Source organism: Trachymyrmex cornetzi, unplaced genomic scaffold (genome assembly GCF_001594075.2).
Source record: "Trachymyrmex cornetzi isolate Tcor2-1 unplaced genomic scaffold, Tcor1.1 scaffold388, whole genome shotgun sequence".
Lineage (NCBI taxonomy): Eukaryota > Metazoa > Arthropoda > Insecta > Hymenoptera > Formicidae > Trachymyrmex > Trachymyrmex cornetzi.
The window spans coordinates 72,721-83,255 of NW_017298619.1; the positions used below are offsets into that span (position 1 = coordinate 72,721).

Sequence of the window (10,535 nt, forward strand, 5' to 3'; positions counted from 1 at the left end):
TGCTGCTGCTGTGTTTGCTGCGACGTCTGTTGCTGTTGCTGTTGTTGCTGCTGCATCATTTGTTGTCCGCCATATCCCGCATAATTTTGATTCATACCTATAGAGAAACATTAATCCAAGTACGCTCAAAAATTATACAAACATTGATTATCGTATCTAATAAGCCATTAGCATTTAATGCATTAGGTCTGTTCTTTATTCCTACACTACTGGTAGTACATACAGTGCAATAAGTTGAAGCGAAACAAACGTATACCAGTTCAGATAGTGTAGAAATAAAGAACAGACCTATTATGGTTAAGTTCCACCTTTTAGGTCCAGTTTCACAACTCTTAATCGAGGTTCAACTTGTTTTTCATCTCTTTCTAATTCTAGAATTGAAAAGAGATCATGAATAAGTTGAACCTTGGTTAAGAGTTAACCGTGAATTGTGAAACTGAGCCTTAATAAACTTCAACTCATTGTCTTACTCTCTTACTCTCTTATTCTTTTACTCTTTTGTTTACCCAATAAATATATTATCACATAGTTTATCTGAAAATAGAACAACCGGCCCTATATGACTACTAATATGATACTTTTTCCATATTATTTTAATAGTATTTTCCCTTGGCTGCATTAGTGCAAAACTCAGACAGCGTCATGATGGAATTAATAAGGTGAAACATTGCGCATAATGGCGGTAGCAATACTGGAAATAACTAATCAAATGTTCTCCACTATGTATTTTCCTACATATAATAGCACTGGTTATACTGGAACAACCAATCTCTCTCAAATGTTATCCAAATTCTTTCTCCTACGCATACAGAAGAGTGTGCCTCACCTTATTAATTCCACCATAGACAGCGTAGTATTTCCATGACTGGTGGTAAGCGAATTCATTTGGTGTACCATATTTCCATGGCTACGGTGCAAGTTTTATACGTGCAAGTGCAAGTTATATGAAGTGGGATTTTGCTACATTGTCTCTTTGAGACAATAGTGTAGAGTCAGTGTGACATTTAAAATTTGATAATGGAAATTAACCGGGAGCAGAATTTTAGCATTTATACTTTTTCCATATTAGATTAGACGCTTGCTTAATATTTCATAACATATTGCGCTTATTAATTTTACTCATTATAATTTTAATGTTAGAAAAATTAATGTAGATAATTTAATAAGACTAAAAATAATAGATCGCTCGAAGAAATTCAAAATAAAATGAAATAACAATTAAGACATTGCTTCTTTCTGCTAAATATAATTCTTGACTGATAACATCCTGAGATCTTTTTCTTAATTTGTACCTTGTTGAATTCCAGCATATATTCCTTGTTGTTGTTGTTGTTGTTGTTGCTGCTGCTGCTGCTGTTGCTGTGCTGCAAACATGCCTTGTTGTGGATTTATGCCAGGTGCTCCATGCTGCGCTCTCAGTTGTTGCCTGATGAATTGTCTCTGCATTCCTTGGAATGCGCCTGGTCCAGCAACTGGTGTAGCGGTTGGTGGTTGTTGTTGCGAGCCCATGAATTGATTGGATGGTAATCGTAAACGTAACATATTCGACAAAGCTTGTTTAGATTGATTATTCATCCCTGGTCTCTCATAACGCGGTCCACCGACTGGTGTAGGCGGTAACTGTTGACTGTATCCATATTGCTGCGCGGGTGTGTGAGTTTGCTGATTACTGTACCATTGCTGTTGGGGTTGTGGAGGTTGCCCAGTAAACATACCGGGCTGTTGCGCAACAGGAGCTTGTTGATTACCAAATGCCATTTGTTGCAATTGAGATGGTGGTTGCTGTTAATAATAAAAGGAAAGAAGGATAATGTAAAAATAACTCTTTGTTTAGTTTTTGTTTGATAACTCTTGTAGTATATATTATTGCGTGCAATTAAACTTACTTGCATCTGCTGCGATATAGGTGTCGTAGGTGTAGCAGCACCTTTTGCTCGCCTGGTATGTCGTTTATTTTTCATGGCTTTTCCTTTACCATTAGTATTTACATTACCAACTCCGGTGCTACCAACACTGCCGCCGACTCGACCTGGTGAATCAATACTCATTGGAGTGTCCGCCTTGCCAGGTTCCGATTCTTTCTTGTCTGGCTCCAGATCTTCCGGTGGTAATGGAGGTGGATCTAAATAATGGCTGGCCGGGCGAATTTGACTGTGCGTATGATATCGCAACAGTTTATGCGCATTTTGATATGTAAGCGGTTTGCGTTCCAATCGAACAGCTCTAAACCAAGCCCAGGAAAGTGGCGCAGGATTTTTATGACCTTCTAAGAGTTCCCATGCCGACACTCTTTGAGAATCGCATACTTGCAATCCCTAATTTTAAGTATAGCACATTATACACTTTAAATATGTTAACATTATGGCTGTGTTCTGTTTCGCGCATGATGTATCATTTTATCTTTCTTTAATATTCGGTGAACAACAAGGATAAAATGATGTATCATGCACAGCATGCGTGAAACGGAACGCACCTTATGCCTGTTTGTAATAATGAAAAGAAATATTTCTATAAGTAAAAAGAAATCGATCATATCAAAAGAAAATGAAATGTACCTGTTTCTTATCGATGCTATCGAATCCAGCGATCTTATTGCCTTTAGTATCAGTTAAACATCCAACAGGTTCGCATGTAATAACTTCCATAGTCAACTTCGGTAACGGTAGAAGTTGTCTTACAAAGCGAATGCTCGAAGAATTTCTATCACCTAGTTCTTTTTTCAATTTTTTCATTAGGTTTTGATAGTGTTTTTTATTTTCATCTTTCTCGGACTGCGAATCTGATACTAACGTGGAGTGAATCAATGTTGCTAACATATCTATAACGGTTGTAAATAATTCTGCATTGTTATTCAAGTCTATAACACCGTAGCTGACCAATTGAACTAGTAGAATCGCCCAGTCCGTCGTAGCAGTCGTATTTCTTTGTATCGTATCAAACACACCTCCGACGAGACTGAATCTTAACTGCAAAGCGTCTTGTAATACTTCTCTAGTTTTAGGGTCTTCGGAACCAATATGTTTCTCCTCTTTACTAGTATTTAAAAATTGCGAAAGTTGTGAATGTAGAGATGTCAATAAACCTTCTCTTTGATCATCCTGACCTTTCAAGCATGTTAATACAAGTGACAAAAATGGTTGATGATTAAACAGTGAAGGGGATTTAGATCTACCTCTTTCGCGCCCTGCTGTTTTCGACCAATTGCCTGATTCTAATACCTGTCCTGCCACTTTTAAAACTCTGCCTTGTACTGCACTCGGCAACTTGGAGACTAATGGAGCAACTAACCATATAGAACCTGATTTTTTATCAGATTTATTACTTAAGGTATTGTTCAATTGAAAAACATCGATTGCAGCTTTTGCAACTGTGTCCAACCATTGAGAAAGTTCACTGGAGCTTGGCGTGAATTGCTTGTACATAAGCTGTAAATCTAACCAAGACATTCTTAGACTCCATTGTTCCAAATTTTCCAAAATATTCGTAATATGTGTTTTTTGATCGATAAAAGCTTCGGTTGGCGTTTCAGGATAGCAAATCATATGTAATAATTTTTGAGCTTGTCGCGGCGTCAACATATTATCTAACAGCATGTCTTGATGACAAAGCTCTTCCGGATTTTGTAAGCATCTCTCCAACACCCATTCCTGACTGCAGATCTGACGCAAAACATGATGAGCAAAATCAGAAAATCCCTTGACATTTTCAGTTGTCATGCCGGCGCTACTACTGGACGAAGACATTGCTAGATCAAGGCCAAGATCATCGCCACCTCCTAAAATATCGCTGGTTCCCAAAATATGACTGATTGATAGTTCACCGGGCCCACTACTGCTCACTCCAACTCCGACTCCGACACTGGCTGGGCCACCTCCTTTAGTGGAATGGCTCAAAGGTATATCAACTTTCTTCGGAGGCTGTTTAGCGGCTGTAGCATCTCCCACAACTAATATAGCCTTTAGAACTGCGAGTACTGGTCCTACTCTTATATTATTGTGTGCAGCTGCTAATAAGTGCCTATCGCAACTCAATTTTATGCTGTAACCTCTTGAATTTCCACTTGGAAGCGGATGAGGACTCGTACTGACCGAATATAAAGCCGGCTGCGGACATTCGACGGTTTTGAAGAGTCTCAGTAATAAGTGACAAGTTAAACGTGCACCTGCTTCGACTTCGATATCAATATCTCCGCGACCGTCGTTACAAGTTTTCACCAATGATGGTAATGCTATATGCACAACGAAATCTTCTAAAGAGAAACAATGCCTTGCTGTAAACATAATAAGTTATAAATTATTAGATTAATAGATATCACAATACATATTTTAATAAATGCAAAACGTTTTTCCGCTTACCAATTAAAATCGATGTGAATATAGCTAAAGAATTGTGTATACTTAAATCTTGTACATCAACTTGATTTAACACGTCGATGTAAAAAGCAGAACTATTGGAAGAGCAACAAAGTGCCATAAGTACTCCCAACCATTCGGCATTGAGAGCATTGCAACAAGCAGTTAATTCTGCGCAAGTTATAGCAATATCGTTTAATTTATCGTTATCAGTTTCACTACAAACTGCAACAATTGCATTACAAACAAAACTATAACGATTGGCTGGTGTCTCATTCAACTGTCTCGCCCATTGCGGTTCAATTTTTCCACCTCTTCGTGGACTAGTGAAGACATCCATCATAAATTGTGAATTATAAACGTGACTCGAAGGTGTTGGCTGTAATGTGCTATAGAGAGCAGCACGAATTTTTGGATATGCATTACTAAACGCTTCTACTCCGTGTGATTTTGTTTTCAAGAGAGAACACGTTGAATATAAGTCGTATAAATGCGCTAATACACATCGTTCAGCAGAACTACAATCACTCGGATTTGATACATGTTTTACTACTTTGCAGAGTAAATCAAATACTGCTGTTGTCTGTTCGGGAGATACTATAACACAATAATTTTTGTATATAATGTGTGTATAAGATCATTAAATATATATATGTATAAAATAGCATTAATACTTACATAACAAACAACAGTGATATCTCCTTAATACGCCGACTACGTATAAACTTAGGTTTGTAGTATAACTTCGAACTAATTGACTGTTTCTAGCTGTCAATTGTGCCTCCACTTCTGGTAATTCTTTCAGAATTTGTATACAAACGTCAATTAGGCCATAAATGTTTAATGCTAGTTCCATTAGATCGAATAGAAAGGCTACATGCTCATGGACTGGTAAATAAGATGAACCAGCTAATGCAAATGTATTCAACATTTCTATCACCTGTGTTGCACATTGCCATGTTACAACGTGTTGATCAAAATAACTTAGATTTTGGAATTTCATAGTAACAGCTTCAAAATTAAATTCACTTCGAGAATGTTTCTTTACTTTGCCTCCTTCAGCAACATCAATACTGAATTTTTTTCCAAACAATTTACACACTTCTTTTGTCATTTTTTTAACAACATGTCTAGCCTCATCTCTGACACGTCCAACACCATAAAGCAGTACGTGTCGCTGATTGCAATCATGCTGACTACATGTCTCATCCTAAGAGACATATATATACATATATGTATATTTATATATAATCAATAAATTAAATATTTATAAATTATGTGTATGCAGAATTTAGCAATATTAATATTGTATCAAATGTATATAATCTATATCTAATAATTACAATAAAATATTTTACAAGTATTATTATAAAGATATAGGTGAATATATGTCTACCATAGTTGACCTTAAAAATTTATTTAAATTTCATTTAATAGAAATATATATTTAAAAAATTACTTGTGGTAGCGGAAAATGAGTGGTGTACAATAAATGTCTGCTATGACTTGATGGCATTTTTGAATCGAGACTTTCATGACCTCCATGACCAGTCAATGCATCCTCTTTGGGACTATCCGGTGCATCCATGCTATTTTGTTGATCTTCTTTAATATGTTGCAATATCTTATCTAAATCATCATCAATTTTACTGTCATCATAATCCATAGTACGTCCATGATCCGATACTTCCAATTTAGTCGGCTTTAAATCTATACCCGGAAAAAGACTATCTTCATCGATTGGTTCTCTGTTGCTAGGTGTTCCAGGTTTGCTAGCAACTGGACCTAATTAAAATAAAGTAATTTCATAATTATATAGGCAAATTTGTCAAAATTTTTAGAATATTTTAATCGATAGAGAATGAATCATTTAGGCTCGATTTCAATACAAAATTAACATTAATCTCGATTCAATTTACTCTATATCTTTTTCTAAGAGTTAGAGATAAGTAGTTATAAAAAGATGAACAATAAATTAAATCAAGATTAAAGTTTATCTTATAATAAACAAACCGAGTCTTAAAGTTTGTATTTGAAATACGACTTATTTTTAATATAATAATATAATAATATATTATAGCGTCTCTCTCTCTCTCTCTCTCTCTCTCTCTCTCTCTCTCTCTCAAACTGTGTTAAAATATTTAAATAATAATTTTTACATAAATATATAAATATATATACCTTGTATAAGGTCACCTCTTGAAATAAGAGTACACATGTACGCATCATGTGAGAAAACATCGTGCCTTATTAATTCTGAGAACAGATGAACTAAGTTTGTAAATTGAGCCTTAGATTGATTCGAAGTATTATCGAGTACCGGTGCATCCACATCTAAGAATTTCATAAGCAACGGTTGAAAAATTGGAAGCACAGGTGGACTTCCGTTACTACACGTGCTGTCTTTATCATCGTTATCATTAGTCTCGCCAGTAGCTTCACTCTGTCTTTTTTCGAGAAGTTTAGCAACCGCCATCGCCCTATGTTCTCCCCAACGTTCAGCACTCACAGCCCATTCACATAGAATTTCAACTACTGCTGAATCCTGTTGTGGATTATATTCTGTTTTTGTGTCACGTTCATTAGAATTATCCTTTGGAGGTGGTGTAAAGATTTTTGCATACAAGGTGTCAAGCGAATTAGAGGCATCCATTTTATCAAAACTGTGCCGGTCAAGAGCATCCAATGCAGCTAATACTTTGGTAGTTGTTGTTCCAGCACTGCTTTGCTGCCACTTGTCGCACGACCATCTACCTTCTGCTGCCTGAGATCGAGCTCTTATATTTTCTTGTGCAATTCTTAGCTGTTTCATTGTAGGATTGCCAGAACTCGCGGGTGGACACGGCAAAGCTGCAGGAGGACATGGTAAATAATCTAAAGGTGATCCATTCAAAACTGATGGAGCCTTTCCCTCACCAACACTATTCCAAACCAATGCTGTGGGACACTCTAATGTTATAACCTAAAATTCAATAAATTTCTTAATCACATAATACAATAAATTTCTTCACATAATACTATTAATTCTTATAATAAACAATATTAATTAACAATATACAATGATAATACAGAATGATAATGACTGTCATGTTACCTGTATTATAGTAGATAAACTGTAAATTACATCTCTGTGATGTGCACAAGTCAAATAATCATTAAAAGCAACTGTCAAGAGATTTAATGATCCTTGAGCAGCAACAGTAGTATCCTTACTACCATTAACTTCATTCTTAGTAATGGACGGACTCTGTGGATTATTGTTGCTCTCAACATTATTGCACATATGTGCCAATTTACGACAGCATAAATATGCCAATCGTCTGGCTAATAATTCAGATTGTATAAATTCTTCCAAATATTGCAGAGCTAATGGTAATAAGAGCTTCAATATACCATCTTCTGAGGGAGAAGATCTAATCTTATCCAGCAATTCGAGAATCCACTGTAGCAATTCTTGTCTATCCAATAAGCCTTCTTCAAACATATATTTAGCCAATTGTACACAATAATGCCATTGTTTAAGCGCTAATTTATGCTCCTCATTCATTGTACTGCCTGTCGCAGATTGACTGCTCGAGGTAGGTGTAGATGGTTGATTATTCCCAGAGCCATTGCTTGTGTTATTGCTTGAATTATTATTATTATTATTATTAACACTGTTATTGTGGCTGTTATTGTTGCTGCTACTGCTGCTGCTGCTGTTACTGTTGCTGCTATTGTTTGTTCCAGTAATCCCATTGTTGTTGCAGGAATTGTTTGTTGTATTATTATTATTACTAGCAGCTACATGATTGCCCATATGATAGTACTCTTGCAATTTAGACAATTGATCTTTCAAAAATTTTATGAGAGTACCTGTCCATTCTGCCATAATAAAAACAACCATATTTTTAATATCCTTCAAAATAAAGATAAATTTTAATTATAATAAAATAAATAATGTCACAAGTTTAATAAAAATATAATATATATTAACCTCCATAGCAAAAAATGTCATAGTTACATCGTAACAATCATGGTTATGTCATGGTGACGTGCAAATGTCACCGCTTTATCACAAATGTGATGTCACAGCAATGTCATAATGAGGTACATCTTTGTAGCATGTGTTATTTTGTTATAATTTCACAGTGATATATTTTCTTTCTGACTATTGTGACTCTATTGTGATCTGAATGTGACCCTTTGCTATGGAGGAATAGTTTAAGTATAAATCTTGATATTACTTCTACATATTTTTCAATTGTATTAACAGTTTTTTTTTTTAATTAATCAACAGTTTTTGGTTAAAAAAATAGAATTAGCTTACCTGTGGTTGGATCAGGCAGCTGACGCTTCTTTATCTTGGCTTCTGAGACCGCAACTGTATAAGCAGAACTAAGTTTGATAAACCAAGCTGCCCTCAGCATTGGTACTTGATACTCACACAGCATCATAAAAATCTCTTCCTTTTTATTGAAGTTTGGAGCCTTTTTTGCGAGAGCGACTAGTGGCTTGCTGCCCGAAAGATCCTTGAACCATGCTTCAATGCCATTCTTTGTCCTTGCTGTTACTGGCCAAAAATTATCCTTGGGATTGATCTGCTGTCTCTTCCTACCAGTGTCGGGCATTGTCGCAAGCTCTTCTTTCTTGGCAAGGATTGCATTGAAATATGCACCAACTTTAGCAGCAGTGACATTATAATTTCTGCCTGTTCCAGATTCGTCTGTTAGTTGGGTCGTAGTTGCCATAAAGCCATGTTTTACATTTGTAAGCGAGAGCTCGTCCTCCTTTTGCTTCAACTCTTGAGGGTAAACATCTGGGGGACCCAGTCTCGGCCTCTTCAGAGGCCTTTTCTCATACAATATTCCCATCATGGTACAATTAGATGCGAAGAGATACAGAGTCGTTAAATAATAAAAAATTGATCATGAGCATCAACAATATGAACAGGCTGTCCTGTGTATTAATTACAGAGTACGCGCAACGTCACGCAATGTCTACCTACCGACATCGCAGGTTTTAGTTATATTTCTGCGCATTATCACAATTATAACATTTACATCGAGCCACAATGACGCTGTCAATGTCACCGTATCATCGAGGCAGGATGCATCGTTGAAGTACATATATGCATGATAAAAGGATCAAGAGCAAGCAAACTGGAACAAATGTATTTACATAATTGCACTGCTCATCTCTCTTCCAGAATATCTGCAAACGCGCGCACGAACGTGGCTTATCTCAAAAATTACAAATGTTTCAATCCGTTTTCAGCTGGTGTCTATGTACGATTTCAATTCACGTCAATTCACGTTAGGCATGTTTATCGCCATTCAATAATTAAATATAGAATATTCGATATTTTACAGCTCGATATAAAAATATCGAAAAAAATTCAGGATAAAACATCAACTACATATTTTTTAACCATTTATATTAATTTTTAATTTTCAGAAATATTTTTTATTTTAAACGTTTTAAGTCCAGTTAAAAGCCTCTTTCACCAACCCTGATTAACGCTAATCGATGGTTAACTCAGTCACCACGATTGCCAACGTGAGAACTAAACACAGAAGAGTAAAGCTGGAAACACAATAGGCACAGGCAACAGGGAATAACGAGCCGTCCAATCAGAGCTCTGAGATATAATATCGAACTTATACCCCAAAGCTCTGATTAGATGGCTCGTTATTTCCTGTTGCATGTGCCTATGGCCTGTATCTATTGTGTTTCCAGCTTAAGCCCGGATCCTCATACGGGCAACAGCGCTTTGACACAGAGCACTAATTGGTGAAAAGCCGGTTGTGGGGGTAAAATTTAACCCCATTACCCGTTTTTCACCAATCAGCGTTTGGTGTCAAAGCGCTGTTGCCCGTATCAGGATCCGGGCTGAAAATTTCAACCTATCAAAAATCATGTATTGTGGAATACGCAGTGTAAATTCCATAATACCATGATTTCTGAAAGGTTGAAATTTTTATTCTCTTTGTTCTCTGTTCCCTGTTCATTTTATTGTGCGGAGCCCCTTAAGCCCCAGACACAATGGCTGCGTTCAGCAGACTCAGCAGTTTTGCAACCGTTTTATGATTCATCGTTTAGATTAAACTAGTCCTTTAAAAAACTAAAACCAATAAACCAATCAGCGCGACGAATCATAAAACGGTTGCAAAACTGCTGAGTCTGCTGAACGCAGCCAATGCG

General features: G+C 36.4%; 1 protein-coding gene across 1 annotated transcript in view; it reads right to left on the bottom strand.

Moving 5' to 3' along the window:
• Window positions 1-9,480, bottom strand: part of kto (mediator complex subunit kohtalo) — an 11,447-nt gene extending 1,967 nt beyond the window's left edge. The window contains exons 1-10 of the mRNA XM_018511902.1: window positions 8,662-9,480; window positions 7,447-8,216; window positions 6,534-7,314; window positions 5,812-6,137; window positions 5,031-5,562; window positions 4,356-4,949; window positions 2,556-4,270; window positions 1,887-2,315; window positions 1,293-1,782; window positions 3-97 (exon numbers count right to left, since the gene is read on the bottom strand). Coding sequence (XP_018367404.1) covers window positions 3-97; window positions 1,293-1,782; window positions 1,887-2,315; window positions 2,556-4,270; window positions 4,356-4,949; window positions 5,031-5,562; window positions 5,812-6,137; window positions 6,534-7,314; window positions 7,447-8,216; window positions 8,662-9,208 — 6,279 coding nt within the window. The 5' untranslated portion in view covers window positions 9,209-9,480. The remainder of the gene's footprint in view (window positions 1-2; window positions 98-1,292; window positions 1,783-1,886; window positions 2,316-2,555; window positions 4,271-4,355; window positions 4,950-5,030; window positions 5,563-5,811; window positions 6,138-6,533; window positions 7,315-7,446; window positions 8,217-8,661) is intronic.
• Window positions 9,481-10,535: the final 1,055 nt, after the last annotated feature.